The sequence below is a fragment of the Macaca mulatta genome, chromosome 2 (assembly GCF_049350105.2).
Source record: "Macaca mulatta isolate MMU2019108-1 chromosome 2, T2T-MMU8v2.0, whole genome shotgun sequence".
Lineage (NCBI taxonomy): Eukaryota > Metazoa > Chordata > Mammalia > Primates > Cercopithecidae > Macaca > Macaca mulatta.
The window spans coordinates 45,981,604-46,002,790 of record NC_133407.1 but is presented as its reverse complement, the minus strand read 5'-3'; the positions used below and the strand labels follow the sequence as shown (position 1 = coordinate 46,002,790).

General features: G+C 35.1%; 1 protein-coding gene across 1 annotated transcript in view; it reads right to left on the bottom strand.

The window, feature by feature from the left end:
* U2SURP (U2 snRNP associated SURP domain containing) overlaps window positions 1–21,187 on the bottom strand; it is a 54,261-nt gene that overhangs the window by 29,859 nt on the left and 3,215 nt on the right. Inside the window, exons 2-13 of the mRNA XM_028843754.2 lie at window positions 15,053–15,097; window positions 13,247–13,378; window positions 11,195–11,293; window positions 9,266–9,380; window positions 8,690–8,823; window positions 5,628–5,695; window positions 4,970–5,064; window positions 4,312–4,347; window positions 4,142–4,224; window positions 3,014–3,179; window positions 2,612–2,823; window positions 1,651–1,694 (exon numbers count right to left, since the gene is read on the bottom strand). Of these exons, the coding sequence (XP_028699587.1) occupies window positions 1,651–1,694; window positions 2,612–2,823; window positions 3,014–3,179; window positions 4,142–4,224; window positions 4,312–4,347; window positions 4,970–5,064; window positions 5,628–5,695; window positions 8,690–8,823; window positions 9,266–9,380; window positions 11,195–11,293; window positions 13,247–13,378; window positions 15,053–15,097 (1,229 nt within the window). The remainder of the gene's footprint in view (window positions 1–1,650; window positions 1,695–2,611; window positions 2,824–3,013; window positions 3,180–4,141; window positions 4,225–4,311; window positions 4,348–4,969; window positions 5,065–5,627; window positions 5,696–8,689; window positions 8,824–9,265; window positions 9,381–11,194; window positions 11,294–13,246; window positions 13,379–15,052; window positions 15,098–21,187) is intronic.

The window sequence follows — 21,187 nt, the reverse complement described above, 5'->3', positions numbered from 1 at the left end:
TTTTAAATTTAAAAATTATTTTTCTTTCACAGAAGTAATTGCTCTGCAAATACGCAGTTCCTCAACATTCATATGGTTAATGACATTATTTTGAAGGAAGGGAGATAATGTCAAGTTATGATTCAATTCCAAAACTCCCCACTGATATGAGCCAAATTAAAGCTAAGGGAAATTTTATGTATAAGACTAATTACTAGGTGGACAAATGTTATACACCCAGAAACTTGTGTGAATTAAGTCAAAAGCAACTTGACTTTAGCATTTAAGATAGAGGAAAATTGTTTAGCAAGTTTAAAAACAAAGGATTCATCCGAATGGTGAGTGAAGACTTCCGGCAAAACGCACACTCAAAATTGTTTAGAAATACGGTGAGCCACATACATGTAAAGCTACCACTAGATATGTGCTTTTTTTGAATGCTACAAAAATACTATCCTGTGAATGCTTTTATCAGTGGGGAAAAACCCACTTAGTTTTAAACAGGCTTGTAACTGATAAAATTAAAAGTTTATAAGTATTTTTTAAAATGTTTCATGATTATTTAAAATCAAAATCTGACAATTAATTATTAACTTGATTTCAAGATTACTAAAGAACTGTAATCACATTCTTCTTCCTTAAGGATTGTGTTTATTTTAAAAATGGTGACTTTTCTATTAAACAGTGTAGTACAAAAAGATGATATATTCAAAGTGCATTATTTAATTTTAAAATGGTAATTATCTTATTCTGGGCAACAACAACCAAAAAAAAAAACAAAAAAAAAAACAAAAAATTGTCTCTCAGTTATAATAAAACCACATTTATTGGAGTCGATCGTACCAATGTCTGGTCAAAAACTGTATACTTTCCCAATCCATCCCATGATGTTTTCCTGGTCCCCCGCTGCCGCAGACAGTTCAGCTGGTGTTGCTCACCAAGGCCAATGTCAAAGAGAATTTGGTATTCTTTTGTGTTCATTTATTATTCAACCAGTGTTGTGTTCCTGTGTTTGGGAAAAGGCTTAGCTTGACTGAGCAAGAGCATACCTACAGCATGAATTCTTCTGCTTTAACAGTGTGTTGAAAGAGAAAAAAAAGGAAGAAAGGAAAATAAAAGAATTCCAAATACCTTTGTTATCATGAAAAGAAAGTTTCGAGTATGTCCAGTGTTCATGACAATAATAGGAATTTCTTCTTAAAATCAATTGAAAAAAAAAAAAAACCCAAAACAAAACAAAGCTATGCCATCAGTAAGGAGAACTCAAACCAACGTTATATATTAAATGCAGATAATTCAGAAAACAAGAAAAAAATAACAACAGATTGAGTCAAACTGTAATGTTATCTGAAATTTAAGACACATTTAAAACATCTATTTTCCCATGACAATAGTCTATTGTCTGACTCCAAATCAGAGCTAATAAATACATTCTAACTAGTCAAACTATAAACATTCCCTACAGTGATAACAATAAAAACAAAAAAGATATTGACATAAAATTGCACAGTATACAAAAGTTAGTTAAATTTCACACATCCCCCCAAAAAGTACTGGGAAGGAACCATTGCTCAGTCAAGATACTACCTTTTCCTCAACACCATTTCTTTTTAAATTCAGAAGGGGATATTGTCTATATTTAGATCAGTAATAATAAAGAAAAACATGTACCTTTCTGTTGGGATAACCACTTTGACTATGGCTTGCGACAGAGTCTGTATATGAAGTCACATCAGATAATAAACATAGAATATGTGAGTATTGTTAACAAGTAACAAGCAAAAATATACATATGCATTGAAAATACTACATATCTAATCACAAGTTTTGCAGGCAATCACTGCATTTGAAGTCATTATACACTAAGCAATTACATAAATGCAAATGGATGTGTTCAGTGAACAATAATGTTCACTAAATGCAAAGAATCAGAACATTCCTGCCAGAATGCACATCAATGCACTGAAATAGGTACTACACTGAAAATTATCAGATAAAGATTTTAATTTGTGAAATAATTAACTGTTTGCCTCTGACCATACAGTTCACTACTTTGTTCCCAAGCCTTTAAAACCAGCCCTGTCGTTTTAAGTGTAATTAATTCATAATAGAACCAACAAATTCTTATAACTTAAGTTGGTTTTTGTTTACTAAAAAGAAAATACTCACCCTTGGCTTTTACTAGATTAACTATTTTTTAAGAACCACATAAATCTTCTCAAATATTCTAATACCTCAGACCTAGCTGCCATCCAAACAATAACTACTTAGGAGGTCTTTCTAATTGAAATTTCTAATTGAAATGTCACTTAACCAAATACAAAATATCACTTTCTCAGAACAAAGTAAATTTAGATACTACACTTAAGCAAATCTGGATAGAACACCGGACAAAGGAAAAAAAACTTAACGAGTGGTCAAAAAAAGAATGGTAGCCACAAATAAAAACATGACCTAGTATTTCAAATATAGGGTTTCCATGGGCTAAGGCAGGGAACACATCTACTTATTTCTTTAAAAGTTGCCAAACAGAATTACACACACATTTTCTTTAAAATTGTTGAAAAGAAATACTACCACAGTTTTAGTATTTACAAATTAGATGCGGCCTTATGTCCATTTTTAAAATTACCTTCTCAAAATCCTCTTTGTTTTTAGGTGGTGGTAACATAGGAGCATTAGGGTTTTTTAACCGCTCTCTAGGCTGCGCATTAAAAGGCAGTCCGGATGGAGGTGGGGGAAGCGTATGTTCCATCATAGAAGGCGGAATGTATATTGGATGTGGAGGAATAGGTACAGCTTTACCCCAACCTAACTTCATTTCAAAAGACATAATCATTTTTCCTACAAGAAAGAAACGAAAGGTCACTTTGTTAACTCTCAAAAGTTTCCAAATAAAATCTTTCTGGTGAGTTGAAATAATTTTCATTTTAACCTCTCCATTTCAGGTCCAATCCTTCCTAGTTTTTATAAATACTTTTCCAAACCAAAGAAATATCTGAATTGTATAAATGGGTAATAAAAACATTCTTACCATTCAAATTTTTTAAAGCTCTTTCAGCATCTCTTCTATTCATAAAGGCCACAAAGCCACAATTTCTCTCTCTGGCTCTTTCTTCATCAGTTCTAGGCCACATGATTTTCACACTGGCTAACGGTCCAAATCTTCCAAATTCTTGGCACAGCATTTCTTCATTCATCTATTAAAAAGGGTAGGAGATTTTTATTATGCAAAAAAGGGAAAAGAAAAAATTATTTTCAGAAAACAAAGTAGTTTTTTACAAAATGAAAAGCAACATAGCAACATGCTTCAATTTTCCATTCAAGTACCAGGAACGCTACACAAGTAAAATCCCACGTGGGGCATTCACACATCATTTCATACTATAAATATTCTGGTTTATTTAAGATGCCAGGGTGGGCAAGTTCAGCGGATAGAGAAATCAAAATCACTTTTACTCCCTATCTTCCTTTGCTTTAAGGTCCTAGATCTAAGATAGATGTTTTATAGTGATGGTTTGTTTAGGCATTTAGGAACATTTTTCAAGCAGGCATGGTTAGTACATTTAAATTAAGGAGGAAATATTTATTGACAATGAAGAAAAAAAGGATCTAATCATCTGTTCTCCTTCTAACAATCAACTACCCATGTAATCAAATGCAGAGAAAACAGTTAACAGTAACTATGCAAAATATAATTTTTAATAACAGTATATTATATACTACTGCTACTACATTCACCATAACATAATTAACAGCATCAATGTAGGAAAAGAATTAAAATGCAAAAGACAAACCACAAACAGTAGTTTGCTACTATGAGAAAAGGGACTCCACAAGGAAACAAGTATGCATCAGAAGTGGATAGTCTCAAAAATAATATTATTCATCAATGGTCATACCCTGATTTAATAATAAAACTAGCACATAGTAAAACATTTCAAATTCAGAGTTCAATCTAGTTACTGAAAGAGAAAACGAGAATATGTCGCAAAACAATTTGGGCCATACCAGTAAGTCTCAAGTTTACAAGACAATTCTAAAGACTATCAAATTCCATCAGATTTGTCAGCTTCAGAATCCTGATTTTTTTGACTGACAAAGTAGCTTTCTTCCAAAAACATAAAGCATATCACTCAATATTCATCTTACTTAATATTACCTGTGGATTAATGTTTCCAAGGTATAAATTAGTAGTGCTTGGATCTCCTACATCATGTGAGCCAGGTGCGTAATCATCAAGAACTAGGGCAGAAAGAAAAAAAGAATTATAACCTGCAAAATACAAAGTTTGGAAAATTTATCAATTAAAAGAGCAAAAAACTGTATTACCACCAGATGATCTATTTCTTCTTGAAGGTGCGTCCACTTAAAGGGGAGAAAAGAAAACAATTATTAGTTTTTATAATACAGTAGTCCCCCCTTACTCTCGCCTTTGTTTCCCCCAGTTTGTTACAGTAACAATTTCCGAGAGACAAAGAGACCACATTCACATAACTTTTTTTTTTTTCTTTTTTTTTTGAGACAGACTGTTGCTCTGTCACCCAGGCTGGAGTGCAATGGCATGATCTCAGCTCACTGCAACCTCTGCCTCCCAGGTTCAAGCAATTCTCCTGCCTCAGCCTCCTGAGTAGCTGGGATTACAGGCATGCACCACCACGCCCAGCTATATTTGTATTTTTAGTAGAGACGGGGTTTCACCATGTTGGCCAGGCTGGTCTCAAACTCCTGACCTTAGGTAACCCGTTCGCCTCGGCCTCCCAAAGTGTTGGGATTGCACTTTTATTTCAGAATATTGTTATAATTGTTCTATTACTTATTAATTTACAAATTAATGTTTACCACAGCTATGAATGTGTAAGGAAAAGGATAGTATACATCCATGGTTTCAGACACCCACTGGTGAGCCTTGGAATGTAACCCCCCATGGATAAGGTGGGAACTACTGTAATTGATCACAAACATACACATTAAAATAAATGCCACTTACTAGAACGACGCTGACCATCAGAATCTGACTGAGGAGGTTCAAATCGACTTAATCTGCCTTTTGTTTTATGCCTCTCATCACGTTCCTCTTGAATTCTGTTGAAAATATTTACAATCACTTATAATGAGCCAAAATTTGTTCCTTCACATTTAAGAATAGCGCTTATCAAATTACTATCATCAAATAACTAGAAATATCTGTAATTAAATACTGGTACTGAGAACCAAGATTAAGAGAGTCCCTCAGCTATAATAAAACCACGAGCAAATTTCTAATATATCATACTGGCAATGGAACACAAAGCCTACTTTAAAGGTGAGGAGGAAATTCAACATTAAAACCACTGAATTTGTTTCTTGCTAAGTCTGGCTGCCCCTCACTCCCACCCCAGTGAGTATACTGTTTCCACTGCAAACAGGACTCTGGACATTAAATAAATCAATTGAACTGAATATTCATAATGCAAGCAACCCAGGTACTGGACTAAATGCTAATTTATTTTCAAAGATACCCCACCAAATATTATAATATCTAAAACAATCTCATAACAAAGTGGTTAGTAATAACTAACTGGTACAGTATATTCTTTATACTTGCATCTGTTTATGTATCAGCTCAATATACCTATGATAGTTATTCTCCACACTATAAAACTTACTGCTTTAATTCTTCTTTGAAGAGTTCCAAATTGCTTTTTTTCTTTTCTTTCTCTCCTTTTTTAAGTGGCTATAAAGGATATGACAAGTTATACTTCAAACAAAAGGTTAAGCAAATCTAATGATTCAATAATAGCCTTTTTACATCATTTCAGTACAAATTGTATGTTCTAATTAATTAAATTAAAAAGAAAGAATGCTTTTCTTATCATTTAACTTCCCTTCCCCTTCCTCCAAAATAACAAATTATTAATACAATTAGACAATTAAAATGACAACCAGTAGTCAGGGAAATTAATGAACATGAAGTAACTGAACTGCCATGGAAAGTAACTGCCAAAAATACGCACTCTTCAAAACAATCACCTTTGGAGGACGTGAATTACTGGAACAATAAGTAACATCTTTGGAATCCTCTTTTAAAACTGCTTCTTAATCTACTTTTGGAATCCTTCTTTTAGAAGTGCCAACATAATTTAATAGGGAAGAATAATATTTTCAAAAAATGGTGCTTGGACAACTGAATATCCACATGCAGAAAAATGAAGTTGGACTTCTACTTTACACCATATACTAAATGTACAAAATAAACTCAAAATGGTTCATGGACCTAAATGTAAGAGCTAAAACTATAAAACTTTTGGGAGAAAAACACAGGAATCTTCATAATCTTGAATTAGGTGATGGTTTCTTAGATATGACACCAAAAGCGTAAGTAACAAAAGAAAAAAACTGACAAAATGGACTCCATTAAAGTTTAAAACCTCCATGCTTCCATCAAGAAAATGCAAAGACAACCCAGAGAACAGAAAACATTCCCAAATCATATAGCTGATAAGAACCTTGACTCAAGAAGATGTAAAATACTCTTACAATTCAACAACAAAAATACAAATAACCCAATTAAAAAGTGGGCCAAGTATTTGAATAGACATTTCTCCAAAAGAAACCTATAAATGGACAATAAACACATGAAAAGATGCTCAATATCATCAAGTAAGTGCAAATCAAGACCACAATGAAGTACAACTTCACACACACTAAATGACTAAAATAAACTTTTCAAACAAAACAGTTTTGTGTTTGTTTGTTTGTTTTTGAGATGGAGTTTCGCTCTTGTTGCCCAGGCTGGAGTGCTATGCAGTGATCTTGGCTCACCGCAACCTCCGCCTCCCGAGTTCAAGCAGTTCTCCTGCCTCAGCCTCCGGAGTAGCTGGGATTACAGGCATGCACCACCAAGCCCGGCTAATTTTGTATTTTTAGTAGAGACGGTGTTTCTCCATGTTGGTCAGGCTGGTCTCAAAGTATTAGTGTACGACGTGAGAAAACTGGAACCCTCAAACATTACTGGTGGGACTGTAAAGTGCTACAACCACTTTCGAAAAACTGGCAGTTTCTCAAAAGGCTAAACACAGTTACCATGTGACCCAGCAATTCCACTTCTCCCTGTGTGTATATACATGTATCCAAGAGAACTGAAAACGTAAGTTCACACAAAAAAGGCCCACACATGAATGTTTACAGCAGCATTATTTCTAACAGCAGAAAAGCGGAAACAAACCAAATGTCCATCTACTAAATAATGCACAGATAAACAATATATGGTATGTCTATAAAATGGAGTATTATTCAACCACAAAAAGGAATGAAGTACTGATACATGCCACAACAAAGATGAACTTTGAAACATTATGCTAAGTAATGAAGCCAGATACAAAAGACCAAATGTTGTATGATACCATCCATACAAAATGTCCAGAATAAACAAATCAAGAGACAGAAAGTAGATTAGTAGGTTGTCAGGGACTGAAGTTAATAGGGAAAAAAAGAAAAATAGGAGTGACTGATAATGGTAGGGATTTCTTTTCAGGTTGATAAAAATGTTCTGAAATCAGAGTGGTGACTGTTGCACAACTTTGAATATACTTAAAACCACTCAATTGTACACTTTAAATTTTTTTTTTTTTTTTTTTTTTTATAGATGGGAGTCTTGCTATGTTGCCCAGGCTGGTCTCAAACTCCTGGGCTCAAGCAATCCTCCAGCCTCAGCTTCCCAAAGTGCTAGGATTACAGGCACGAGCCACTGCACCTAGTCAACTGTATACTTTAAAAGGATAAATTTTAGCCAGGCATCTGTAATTCCAGCACTTTGCGAGGCCAAGGTGGGCAAATCGCTTGAGTCTGGATGTTCGAGACCAGCCTGGGCAAAATGGTGAAAATCCGTTTTCACAAAAAATACCAAAAAATTAGCTGGGCATGGGACTACATTGCCTGTAGTCCCAGCTACTTAGGAGGTTGAGGTGGGAGGACCACCCGAGCCTAGGAGGTTAAGGCTGCAGGAGCTGTAATCACACTACTGCACTCTAGCCTGGGCAACAGTGAGACTGTCTCCCAAAAAAAAAAAAAAGGTAAATCTTATTGTATTGTATGTGAATTGTATCTCAATAAAGCTGGATTTTTTTTCATTGCTTTTAGAGACATTTTTTAAGCCAAACAAAAAAAACCAGGCTTACTATTCAATGCAATCACATTTGTTCACCACATGTGGCTCCAAATGACATGACCCACATCTGTCTGCCATCTCCCATAAAAACCAAACTCTCAAAGAAAAAGAATTTTTTTTCTAACACTAAGAATATTTTAAGTGTCACTAATTCTGACAGTAATTCCCAAAATGTTCTAAAAATGTTCTAGGAAACAGACACTACACATACTAATAATTTAAATACCTCAGTTCATAAATGTTTAAAAAGACAACCCCATTGCAAGTCAAATATAGTCAATTTTTGACTTGCATTATAGTAAATTTTTGACTTGCAATATATGATGAGCATAAATAGCAAATGTTCACTGCTCAAAGAGCATAAAAAGAATATCATCTATGTGTCCTAATTCATTATCTCTCATCTAAGTAAATTACTGGGTTAGAAAGCATCAAAACTTAACATCTACCACTCCTGCCCCCGCCAAAAATGAAAAAAAGCCAAAGTCTTGCTTACAGTGGAAGTATCACTGGCAGTGCCATCTCTGAACATAAACGGTCAATTACTTAAGTATGACTTACAGGTTTTTTGGTTTCTATCACAAGAAGAGATGGTGGTCTTTCATTGGAAGACTGATTTGGAGGATTTTTTTGATCTGCAAATCTTGAAGATGGCTTATAGATTTTACCTCTTTTCTCATCTGTTTCATGTTCTTCTGAAATTTAAAATACTAAGTTTCAAAACTAATTTCGCATTTTCTTTATGAAAAACAAGTAAAAATTAGTAAAATGCCTTTAGCATTAAAATGTTATCACTATTAACAAATATGAAATTCAAGTTATCACCTCAATAATGCTAATTTAATCATTTTGTAGCAAAACTACGACACACATTAAAATCTATGACAAGTGCTCTGCTGTCTTAAAACCTGAAAGGGACTAAATATGTTTAAAATCTGTCTTCAGTATCTCATTAATTGACACTTGGCCATTTATTCTGCTAATATAACCACTAGAGGGTGCCAACAGAAAATGTAAAATTCAAAAGCAACCAAACTTTCTTCCATAATTATCTACCTGCAGTCATTCAACCAAGATGGAGTTTGCTCAAAAACTGTAATAGTTATACTTTATTAGCAGTTACACTTATAAACTTACCTTTAGCTGCATTAACAACACCCCCTCGCACAAATGTTTTCACCTTATTACCATCACTTCCTTCAAAAGCAGCAAGAAACTCCTCATATATCTCAGCAGCTGCCTTTTCATCCTCCTAAATACACATGAAAATATTAATATCACGCAATACAAAAATTGTTAATGTACACAGGGCTAAATTTACCAAGGAATAAGATGGAAGAAAACCCTCCCTTCCCAGGTTAAGCAGTCCTAACAATTAATAACATCTAATCTTTAGTAGATATTAAATATTAATTAATGAAACCAAGAGAGGCTTTGCTCCTCTACCGGCAATTTGTAGAACTAGAAAAGAACCCCTAAGTACAGATTAACTGGTAAATTTGTCTAGAGACTACTCAAGCATCAAATTGCATGACAATTGACTATATGAAAACGTATTTTGCTACTAACGTTTACCAAGTTTCCAAGGCATGATGATTTAATTCAGTGAATATAAATATTTTTCAAATCACCAAAAACATGTGTATTAGAAGTTGAAGCAGCAACATCTACCGACAAGTGGCATTAAAGAAAGCTAAGAAGAATCTTGATATAAAGAAAGCTCAGAAGAAATTTGATAGTTTCAATTATTCTAAATGTTCCCAAAACATCTACGAACAGAAGGCCAACAGAATATAACAGAAAATACAGAATAAAATCAAATAGCATGTGGAAATTTAGTGTTCAATAAAAGAAGCATCTCAAATCAATGGGAAATAAAACTTTTCAATAAATGACACTAGGATAACTGAATATATTATTTGAAAAAAGACAAAAATGAATCTATTCTTGACACCACATACCAGAATAAACTACAAAATAATCTGATTTAATATTCTTAAAAACGAAACCATACAGTAGTAGAGGAAAACATGAGGAAATTCCCTTATAAGCTGATAATGGAAAAAACTGAAAAACCAGAAATCATAGGGAAACACTGATCTGATTGTACAACAATAGTTTCTGCATGGAGAAAAACACCAGCAGCAAAATAAAAAGACAATCAACAAAGTGAGAAAAAAAAAATTGTACCTTGTATAACAAAGTGTTAATACAACTTATAGAAAAAAATGAGCAGACAGTTCACAGAAACAAACACAAGAAAAACTGTTAAACTTTACTCATAATGAGAGAAATCCAAATGTAAAACTACACCGAGATACCATTTTTCATGCAGGAGACTGGCAAAACTCCTCTACTGGCAGTGCTATGGAGAAACATTCATTCATACACTACTGACAGGCGTGCAAAATGTCACTGCCCCTACAGAGAGCAATTTGACAATGACAAATACAGAAAAACTACATTTATGCATTTACCATTCAACCCAGTAATCTCACTTATAAGAACATATCCCAAATCTCACCTATAAGAATGTATCCCAAAGATAACACTAGCAAAAAACCCAAACATATGCATAACATTATCCCTCACAGCATTATTTGTAATGACAAAAGAACAAAACATAAATGCCCGCAGTAGAATTTTAGTTGAATAAATGATTGCATATCTACACAGCCATAGCAAAAGAATAAGGAGTATTTCTATATACTTGAGGTAATTTCTGAGATATAATGTTAAGTTACAAAAGCAAGTTGGAAAAAAGTGTACTGTATAAAGCATACTATCATTAATCTAAGGGGAATGGGTACAATGTGCACACACACACACTTTACTTATACAAAAAGAAGATTAGAAAATAGCCAAAACTATAACAAAGAAAAAAGAAACAGGGTGAGGGAACAAGGATAGAAGCTCGACTCCTAGGAATATATGTTGTATTACAGATTTGACTCAGAGGTGGAGCTGAGAATATCCTAGAGGTCAAGAATCTTCAGGAAACATTCCTCTAATACACTTAGACACATTCATTTCCAAGGATAATTCAAAATACATTTTCAACATTACCTTTTTCTTTAATTCTTCCTGTTCCTTTTTACTTAAAGTTCGTTTAGCTGTACTCATTTTTCCAATACTGAATGCTTTAAGTTTGTTTTCCAGAAGAGGCTAAGAAATAAAAAGTATACCTTTACATATACATTCTTAGTGCTATCTAAAACTTTAATACACATCAACTGATAACTAAGTCTTCAGAATAGATTGCCATTTTTAAAAATTTCATTGTAAAGAAAAGCTGGGGCTACTCTACACATCAGGTGCCTATCTTACTTGACTCTGACGTTAAGTATTCATCAAAGAATGCCTTCATTCACTAGCTCTAGGTCAAAAACATGCAAAAGGCATGTTCAAAAAAAAGGTAAAAATAGAAGAGACAGACACTAATGCTTAGAACAAGAATAAAAGCATTTGAGGAGGGAAAGTACAGATGTTTCTGGGGGAAAGTTGCAATGACAGAAAACAGATCCTGAAGTAGGCAAAGGGAGGCAAACATTTCCATGGTCCCGGGGCAGGAATTTACCATCTACAACCCTCATTTTACATATTATAAATAACTTCTTTTATATAATTTGGTAAATAACCTCATTCTTCATCAATAATACTGATATTTATGAACATAATTTCATTCTTTGCTGGGATTAAAATATCACCTACAGTATTCAAGGTTTCAGCTCAAGTAAAACTATATCAATTTTAAATATAAGAAAACAGTATTTTAATGAAGTCTTCATTTATGCAACTTAGAGGCAACTTCCTTCTGAAATATAGCCTGAATATACTGTCTGTAGACCTTTTTGTTCAGTTACTCATTTGATTTATAAACTTAAAAGGTAGGAAATGTTTATTAAATACAACCTAAAATACTGAAATCTGAAGGTTTCTCTCTCTACTAAAATGAGAAGCTAACCAATTACAAAATTAAGACTTTAAATTCCCTAGTCATTAAATAGGCTTGCCTTTGGGAGATGCAGAATAGAAGAGTAACATTGCTGCTAACTATTTTAAAGTTAATTAAAATCCCTTTGAGAAAAATAAAGCAGTTTATAACCTAAAAGTCAATATTGGGTTTCAGGAGCAGATTCAAAATACATTTTCTCAAAATAGAAAATCATTTTGCCATCATTTGGTCTCTCCGGTTTCAACTTCAAAAGTTTAAACAAGTGGCAAAATTATATATGAATTAAATGAAACCCAAGGAAAAATCACCATGCTCAAATTTTACTTATACCCTAAGAGCTAAATTCAGACACCCAAGAGAGATATGGCTAAGGAAACTATGGGGTATTTATTCAAATAAACAATATAAGCAATCATTCAAAAGTTTGTTTACAGATTTTTTGCAGAAATGAAAAAAAATTTGTAACTAAAAACAGGGTATTTTAAAATGGGTTCTTGTAAAATAAATCTAGGCAAAGTAAAAATATATTTATACCTAGAACTATTAAACAAGAAAAATAATTTGTTGTCAGTGGTTAATACTGGCTGGTGATGACTGTGTTATGCTACAAATTTAACCACAAGAAAAAATTACTTGACATAGAATAAAAGTCTAAAAGAGCCTGAGAGCACTTTACAGATCTAAAAGTGAGGAAGTTCCTTCTCTGTGTTCCTGTATTACCCTGGGCACTGCACTTATTAGAGTGAATAGCACCTGCTCCTGTTTGTTTTCCAAAGTGAGACTATAAGCTCTCTGGAAACAAGAATAGTGTTTCAATGATCTGTGCATTTCCAGTAACTGATATTTGGTACTTGGTTCAATAAATTTTTGATATAAGTGGGGAAAGATAAACTTGACAATTAACCATTTTAAATCCAAACACCACTTTTCTTTTTGAATAAAATTTAAAACTCTAAAATAAAATATATCTCACATTTGAGCTAAAAGGATGTCCCTATATAAACGAGTTTACTGTTATCCCAAATACAAAAAGAATGCTATTTTCAAATAGAATAAGATGAAACACATACAAAACCAAATATTCAACCACTAAATTCAATCAAGGACAGATTAACACCATTAACTATCCTTTCTTATCTTTACCTTATCTTATCTATACTCACTCTTGAGAGATTCTGATGAGGAGAATCACAAAGGCTTTCACGGGCACTTTCATTCCTATAATTATGTTTTCTTGGGCTCTTAGGTCGCGTCCGACTTGGCATATCACTATCTGAGGGTCCAGATGCATCCATCTTTAGGAAAAGCAAAACAAGAGAAAAAACAAACCACACATGCATACATATACAGCACTGAAAACTAGAAATAAGCCATGTCAGATATTCACAAATTTCATTGTACATTATCAAAATATCACATCCCTTAATATCACCATTGATTTCATCAAAAGAGTTCTTTTTGTTTTTTTGAGATGGAGTCTGGCTCTGTGGCCCAGACTGGAGTGCAGTGGCACGATCTCGGCTCACTGCAAGCTCCACCTCCCAGGTTCACGCCATTCTCCTGCCTCAGCCTCCCAAGTAGCTGGGAGTACAGGCGCCTGCCACCACACCCGGCTAACTTTTTTGTATTTTCAGTAGAGACATGGTTTCACCGTGTTAGCCACGATGTTCTCGATCTTCTGACCTGGTGATCCGCCCGCCTCAGCCTCCCAAAGTGCTGGGATTACAGGTGTGAGTCACTGCACCCGGCGTAAAAGAGTTCTTAAGAACAGGGGAAGTTTTCAATAACTCTAACTCACAAGCTTGAATTTTATATTGGTAACAGTTGTTTTCCTTGAAGTAACAGGTTCATTACCTTCATTTTCAAGAAAATGTCTGCCAAAATCCCCAAGTCTGATTCACCATAGTTTGCCTGTCAGTCACTCCCAAGTAAAACTGGTGTTTCATGAAAAAAGCAACTAGTTTCATTTCTCAACTCAAACAAACATCACATTTTGGTAAGCATAAGTGTTATACGTACTTCTTATCACATAGAATATTAAGACAAACTATACAAAAGATCAAGACAATGGTAAATTTTTACTGCTTGATGAAGTAGTAAAATAGTAGTAATTTTTACTGCTTCACCAAGCAGTAAAAATTATTTCTAATTATGCTGGTTTCTCAAGTGAAATTATTGTGCCTGCTGGGGAAGAATATAACGACTACACGTATATTCTGGTGTCACTGCCTTGATTTGTGCTGAAGTGCCAACAGTTTACCCACCGAATGCTTTTGCACCTCCAGCTATATTTGCATTAGTGCAAGTGCCAAAATGGTGAAAAAGGCATAAATAACGCCTTAGTATTATTACAAAATAGTTTTGAATTCACAGACCCTTCTCAGAGATTCTCAGTGACTCCCAGGGATCTTCTGACTCCCAGGGGTCTTCAGACTACACTTTGAACACTGCTGTAATAACATATATAAAAAAATACTTATTGCAGTATTATCTATCCAAAATGTTACTCGAAAGCTTTTAACAAAAAATATATGCCCATCAACAAACAAATAACAAACAACTGCACCTCCCCACCATAGAACATTATGATGCCTTAAGAAAGAACAGATAAGAGTTATAACAGTTTACCTGCAGGGATTTCCAACACATGTTCTGTGCAGTAAGAAAAGCATGTGTATAATGCATTCCCATAGTCAAAGTGTAAGTACACATACGTATGTACAGATTTTTACACAATAAAAATCATAAGGAAATATACATACTAGGTTTCTAACATGGCTTGAGAGGGCTAACTTATGCAAGTAGAACATAAAAAAAAGGAAGGCACCTAGAAAAAAAGAGTAAAAGGAAAAAAAGCACACACAATATAATTGTACTTATTTGTGAAGTAAAATCATTGATGTAGGGAAACATACGAGGAGAAATTAAATTTTAAAGGAAAAAAGACAAAGATTGCCTTTTATACTCACATGTGCATCTGAAGATCCAGACGAATGAACATCTGATGATCTCGTCTACAAGTATTAAAAATAAAAGTCAATAATTTAAAAATGTCTTACACTAACAAACTATGTCTCTCATGTTATACAAACTTAGTATTTCCTTACTTCTGGCAATTTCTCCTCAGTTAATTAAACTGAGCAAAGGCAGTCTCTGACTTAGGAAAAGATGATGATACAAAGTAAATGTGTAAGTCATTTCTTTAAAATTCAGCCTGCATATTTCCAAAAATATAATATAAACACTAGTGAGATATATATGAGGCACAATTACCTTTATAGTATACACTGGAAACCTAACCACCATTTATACAACAGAAGTTTTAGGCAAAAGCTCTTCCTAAACATAGATGCATCATTTACTGCCACAGTACTGCCCTGCAACTTCTTGGTTCACAGTACAAAAACTCTCTTCCTTTCTCTAACCACCCAAAGCCACATAAAGAAATCCACATATAAATGCTTGCTGTCTATTAAAAGGTACAAATTCTGGCCGGGCATGTTGGCTCACACCTGTAATCCCAGCACTTTGGGAGGCTGAGGTGGGTGGATCACCAGGTCAGGAGATCGAGATCATCCTGGCTAACATGGTTAAACCACGTCTCTACTTAAAAAATACAAAAAATTAGCTGGGTGTGGTGGCAGGCACCTGTAGTCCCAGCTACTTGGGACGCTGAGGCAGGAGAATGGCGTGAATCCAGGAGGCGGAGCTTGCAGTGAGCTGAGATCGTGCCACTGCAGTCCAGCCTGGGTGACAGAACGAGACTCCATCTCAAAAAAAAAAAAAAAAAAAAAAAAAGGTACAAATTCTGCAGAAAGTTCAAGAAAATATTATCAAATGTCAATACAGCACCATTTACAACTCATTTTAAGGGAGATGATTCTATAGCATGTCACAGGCTGCCTGGTGGCACGAGAAAGAGTTCATATGGTATCTTCCAGCAATGTCAACTGTTAAAACTTCAATTTTTCTTAACTGATCAGATTATACATGGTATGCAATAATTTGTTTTCACTACGCATGTAAAGACAGAGATGACAAGCTGCAAGGCTATTAACTAAATATATGCTATCCTTCTGAAAGAAAGATTCTCCAAGAATTTTTACTTGGGGATCCAAAATATAACTGTCACTGAGCTGTTTTTATTTTTGAGGGTACAGGGTAGTGAAATTTTACTTGTTTTTATTTATATATTTAAGTGTTAAGTGTTCAAATGAAATCAAGAATATTGAGATCACAAATATCTCACCTGACCCCAACTCCCAGTCCAGATGTCATATAAAGCTCAAGACAAAATTATTTTAAGAGAAAATTGAAGATTCATATGTTATTTTAAAAAGAGCAAATCAGGAAGATTAATATAGATCCATACAGTATTGTTTTATTTATGTTGTCCAAACATAAGGCTAAGAACAGCTGGTAAGAAGTTTGCACTGAATCAATTTACTCCTCTGAACTCCATTGTATTGCACATTAGCATAGGCAAAAATCAGCCAAGGACAACCAAGCACTGGGACGCCTCCCATCTCATTCTTTCTTTTGTTCTTTTTTTTCCTTCAGACAGAGTCTCACTCTGGAATATAGTGGCAGGACCGTGGCTCACTGCAGCCTCCGCCTCCCAGGTTCCAGTGATTCTCCTCCCTCAGCCTGCTCGGTAGCTGGGATTATAGGCACGTGCCACCATGCCTGGTTAATTTTTGTATTTTTAGTAGAGACAGGGTTTCACCATGTTGGCCAGGCTGGTCTCGAACTTGTGACTCAGGGGATCTGCTCGCCTCTGAAAGTGCTAGGATTACAGACATGAGTGACTGCACCCAGCCCCATCTCACTCTTTCTGTCCATGGTTTTTTTGTCCCCAACTTTTGTCTCCACCTTCATTTTCTTCTTGCAGCTAATCTTTCTTAAACGTCAAGATGGTATAAAAGAAGAAAATTTTTAGTATTAACTATGAAACACACTCTGAAACATATCTTGAAACTCATCAATTTACAAATATCTAGAAATTTAAAAATCCAAAAGAATAAACAACCACTCTTACAAAAGTAGTTCAGGCAAGAGGCTGAAGGGAGTGAAAAAAATCAACGGCCTGGGCCGGGAGCTGTGACTCACACCTGTAATCCCAGTACTTTGGGAGGCTGAGGCAGGTATATCAAGAGATGGAGACCATCCTGGCCAAATCTGATGAAACCCCATCTCTACCAAAAATAACAAAAATTAGCCGGGCGTGGTGGCGGGCGCCTGTAGTCCCAGCTACTCGCTGAGGCAGGAGAATTGTGTGAACCCAGGAGGCAGAGCTTGCAGTGAGCTGAGATCGTACCACTGCACTACAGCCTAGGCAACAGAGTGAGACTCCATCTCAAAAACAAACAATAACAACAAAAACAAGTCAACTGCCTTCCAATACACCAGTATTAACTTGCTAGGTAACAAAAACATCCTAATCATAAAAGCAACAAAAAATATAAAAATATCTAGAAACCAATTTAATAAATGTATATAACCCTTGTGAAGAAAAAACAAAAACTTTAGGAGAAATCCAGTTACTCAAGTCACCTTTTCAAAAGATTCATATTACTGGATGGGAAAATTCAATATAAAGATAATGTCAATGATACCTAAATTTCTTTACATATTTAATACAATTTCATTCAACAGCTCTAAATTCCAAAGGGAAATATCTGCAAGGGGGCAAAGGAATTGCCAAAACAATTCTAAAGTTCACCCAGAAAGAACAAGCATCCAAAAGAATAACTAAGAAAGTGCTACCCTTTCTTTAGTCTTTTATGCCATCACATCCAAATCATCATTTCTAGGATTTAAAAACAAAAGATACAAGAACCTAGACATTCTGCCTATTTCCATATAGTTAACTCTTCCCTGACTCCAAGTCGTCATCAAAAGATGAAGCTCTATAATCTTTAAGAATCTCACTTGCATAACCATTCATCAAATAAAATAATCTCTAATACAAAAATGAGTTCAAAAGTAACAATTTTGTCAGCTTTCAAAATAATACAATTTGATAAATTTGCAAATAGAGCAATAACAGCATGGTGTAGGACAATGCACCGGTGTACGATGTAGGACAATGCACCAGCTGATGTCAATTAGCTTAAGATGTCACTAATCACATTTATTGCAAACCAGACATTTTCCACTGATACACACCTATAGCTAAACAGCTTTCAGCACAGAACTTTTTGAGGGTTAAGAACAGTTCAAACAGCAGTTAACACAATTTTTAAAAGAATAATCAACTTCTAAAGATAACAGTCAAAGTAAACAGTAAATATAGCACTACTTCAGAAGCTAAGCCTCTCCCTCTTCTTAACCTGGAGCTGAACTGTATTATTTGTCTTGAGTTTGGCTTTTTATTGTTAACTGAAGAACACAAACGAATGATGCTTAAAGATCTCCTAAGTCTACAGCACAGCTCCTTATCCAAATGAAAGGACCCAAAAGCCGCTGGATGGAGTGGCTCACGCCTGTAATCTCAGCTACTCAAGAGGCTGAGGTGGGACGACTGCTCGAGGCCAGGAGTTTAAGACCAGCCTAACAAAGCAAGAACCCCGTCTCGGGGTGGGGGGGGCGGGGGCGAGAGGGAAGAAAGAAAGCAAAGAAAAAAGACACAAAAGCAAGAAATGAAAAGGAAGACTAAGGGAAGTTTGAGACAATAAAGTAGCATACACAAGAGAAATTTTGGAGCAGAGAAACCAGACAGTACAAATGTGGGGAGGGACAGCAAGAAAGTCTAAAAAGAAAAAAAGATCATTCTGATGGCTGCTAAGGGGATAAAAGTGAAGCCAACTACACTACCTATTGCCCTACAGCTTGCTGGCTGAGAACAAAACTAATTTTCTTCCAGCTGCTCCAATTTTACTTCAAGTGAAAGCCCCACATCTGAGTTTCCAAATTAGCAAGCTATCCACAGCAACGTTCCTCCAACACCACCATTCTGCCTAGTGAGCTCTCTATTCTCGTATCTGTCTCCTCATCTCCCACGTTTCTCCTCTCACCCTCTAAGAGCAGCAACTTTCATTTCCACAAGTTTAACAATCTCTCCTGCAGGAAGCATAATAACACCTTAATTGTACTATCTTGACTCTCTTCTACTAGACAGCATGCTCCTCAAAAATGGGTGAAAATGGGTACATTCTTTTTTTTTTTTTTTGAGACAGAGTTTCGCTCTTTTTGCCCAGGCTGGAGCGCAATGGCGCAATCTCAGCTCTCATGGCAACCTCCACCTCCCAGGTTCAAGTGATTCTCCTGTCTCAGCCTCCCGAGTAGCTGGGATTGCAGGCATGCGCCACCAGGCCCGGCTAATTTTGTATTTTTAGGAGAGACGGGGTTTCTCCATGTTGGTCAGGCTAGTCTTGAACTACCGAGCTCAGGTGATCCACCCACCTTGGCCTCCCAAAGTGCTGGGATTACAGGCGTGAGCCACCGCGCCCGACCGCGAAAAATGGGTACATTCTTAATTTAACATTGTCTAACTCAACATCACGCACAAGATCTGGCAAGTGACAGAGTCTCAATATACTTGATTTGTCAGAACAAGTACCTACCACCAAACAAAATTACACTCCACACTGTCAACATACTAGGCTGTCCACTCATTAACCACAGCTACCTAGCTTAATACCACTATCCAAGCCAAATCAAGGTATCCATCTTTAAAAAAAAAATCATCATTAATACAAGCACTATGTAAATAAAGTTAAATAACAAATGTAAGATGATTTGTTAAATTACTCAAAACACTACCAATACTATATGAAAAGTTGTAAGTACACTCTGAATAACCTATAGCTTATCTAAACTGAGGAACGGCCTTGTGAAAAACTTTAACTCAGGGAATAGATGCCTAACACTACCATTAGCCTCAAGTGCTACTGACAAATGTATTTTGCTTTCAAAAACGTTATTTCAGCAAAATATACAGCTCACAGCTGATGTGCAATAAAATGTTAAAACTACCTATACTAGAATAAGAGGCAGTTTGTAATATTACTATTTTTGATTTTAATATCTTGTAGCAAGTTTTTTTTATTCCAAAAATGACGGCTCCTTGTAAAAAAGAGTGGGGAGTAGAGGGGTAGATGTCTTCAACTTGCATACTAAATGAGCTCTTCTCTCTATGATACCCAGTAAGGCAAATGGGTATCTTTCTTAGGTTTACTTTCCAAGGAAAACAAAGTTTCAGAACTAAAAAACAAAAAGTGAAAATAAAAACTGGACTTTCAGAAAACAATCAATTAAATCCAGAAAGATAGGAATTATTTTTAAAACCATACCAACAGGCATATTCTAGCACCAGTGCTGCAGGTTCAAGTTTCAAGAAAGCATCAATCGAGAAAATGGAAGGAAGTTCAGTTCTACCTTCCACACCAAACGAAAACCTTCTACCAAAAAAAACTACCTTATATTTTAAGATAAGGTTACAACCATATCATAATAAAGATTCAGTTTGAAACTGGCAAACTGTGAAAAGCCTAATTTTCAAGGTATGTATTTTGTTTGGACTTTTTCATAAACTTTCAGTTACCACAAAAAACGAAAACTGGCAGTAATAAATACCTAAGGTTCACAAGCCTTGAATAGATCCTCATTTTACTTATTTCTTAAAAGTGATACTTTTTGTTAATCAGCAAAGGCAGTCAATCAAAAGTTTCCAAAGCAATTCAGCACTGAATGTGCAAGAAAGTCTGTAGTTTTTTCTGTTTTATCCATTCATCTAACTCAATTTTTAGCGATACGGCAAAAAAGAAAAAAAAGCCATAGTCACAGAGTGAAATAGCAGGGCACGCAATTCCATTACATTAGCAGTATTACCAGCACAGGAAATTGCAGAAGGAAAGAAAATACTAAATTTTCTTCATATCCTAATTTTGCTAAGTAAACAACTGACAGTCCAAAATAATAATTTTTTATAAATTAAATTATAAGAAAATGTTTAACAATTTTATAAGCAAACAATTACAGACTAGCTCTCTGTCCTCTCAAAATCAAAGCTACAACATAACGTCAACACCCCTCCCCAGCCAAGCAATATTTTAGACTAGTGATAAACAAATGCACAGGAAAATTTTAGCTCATTTCTAGAA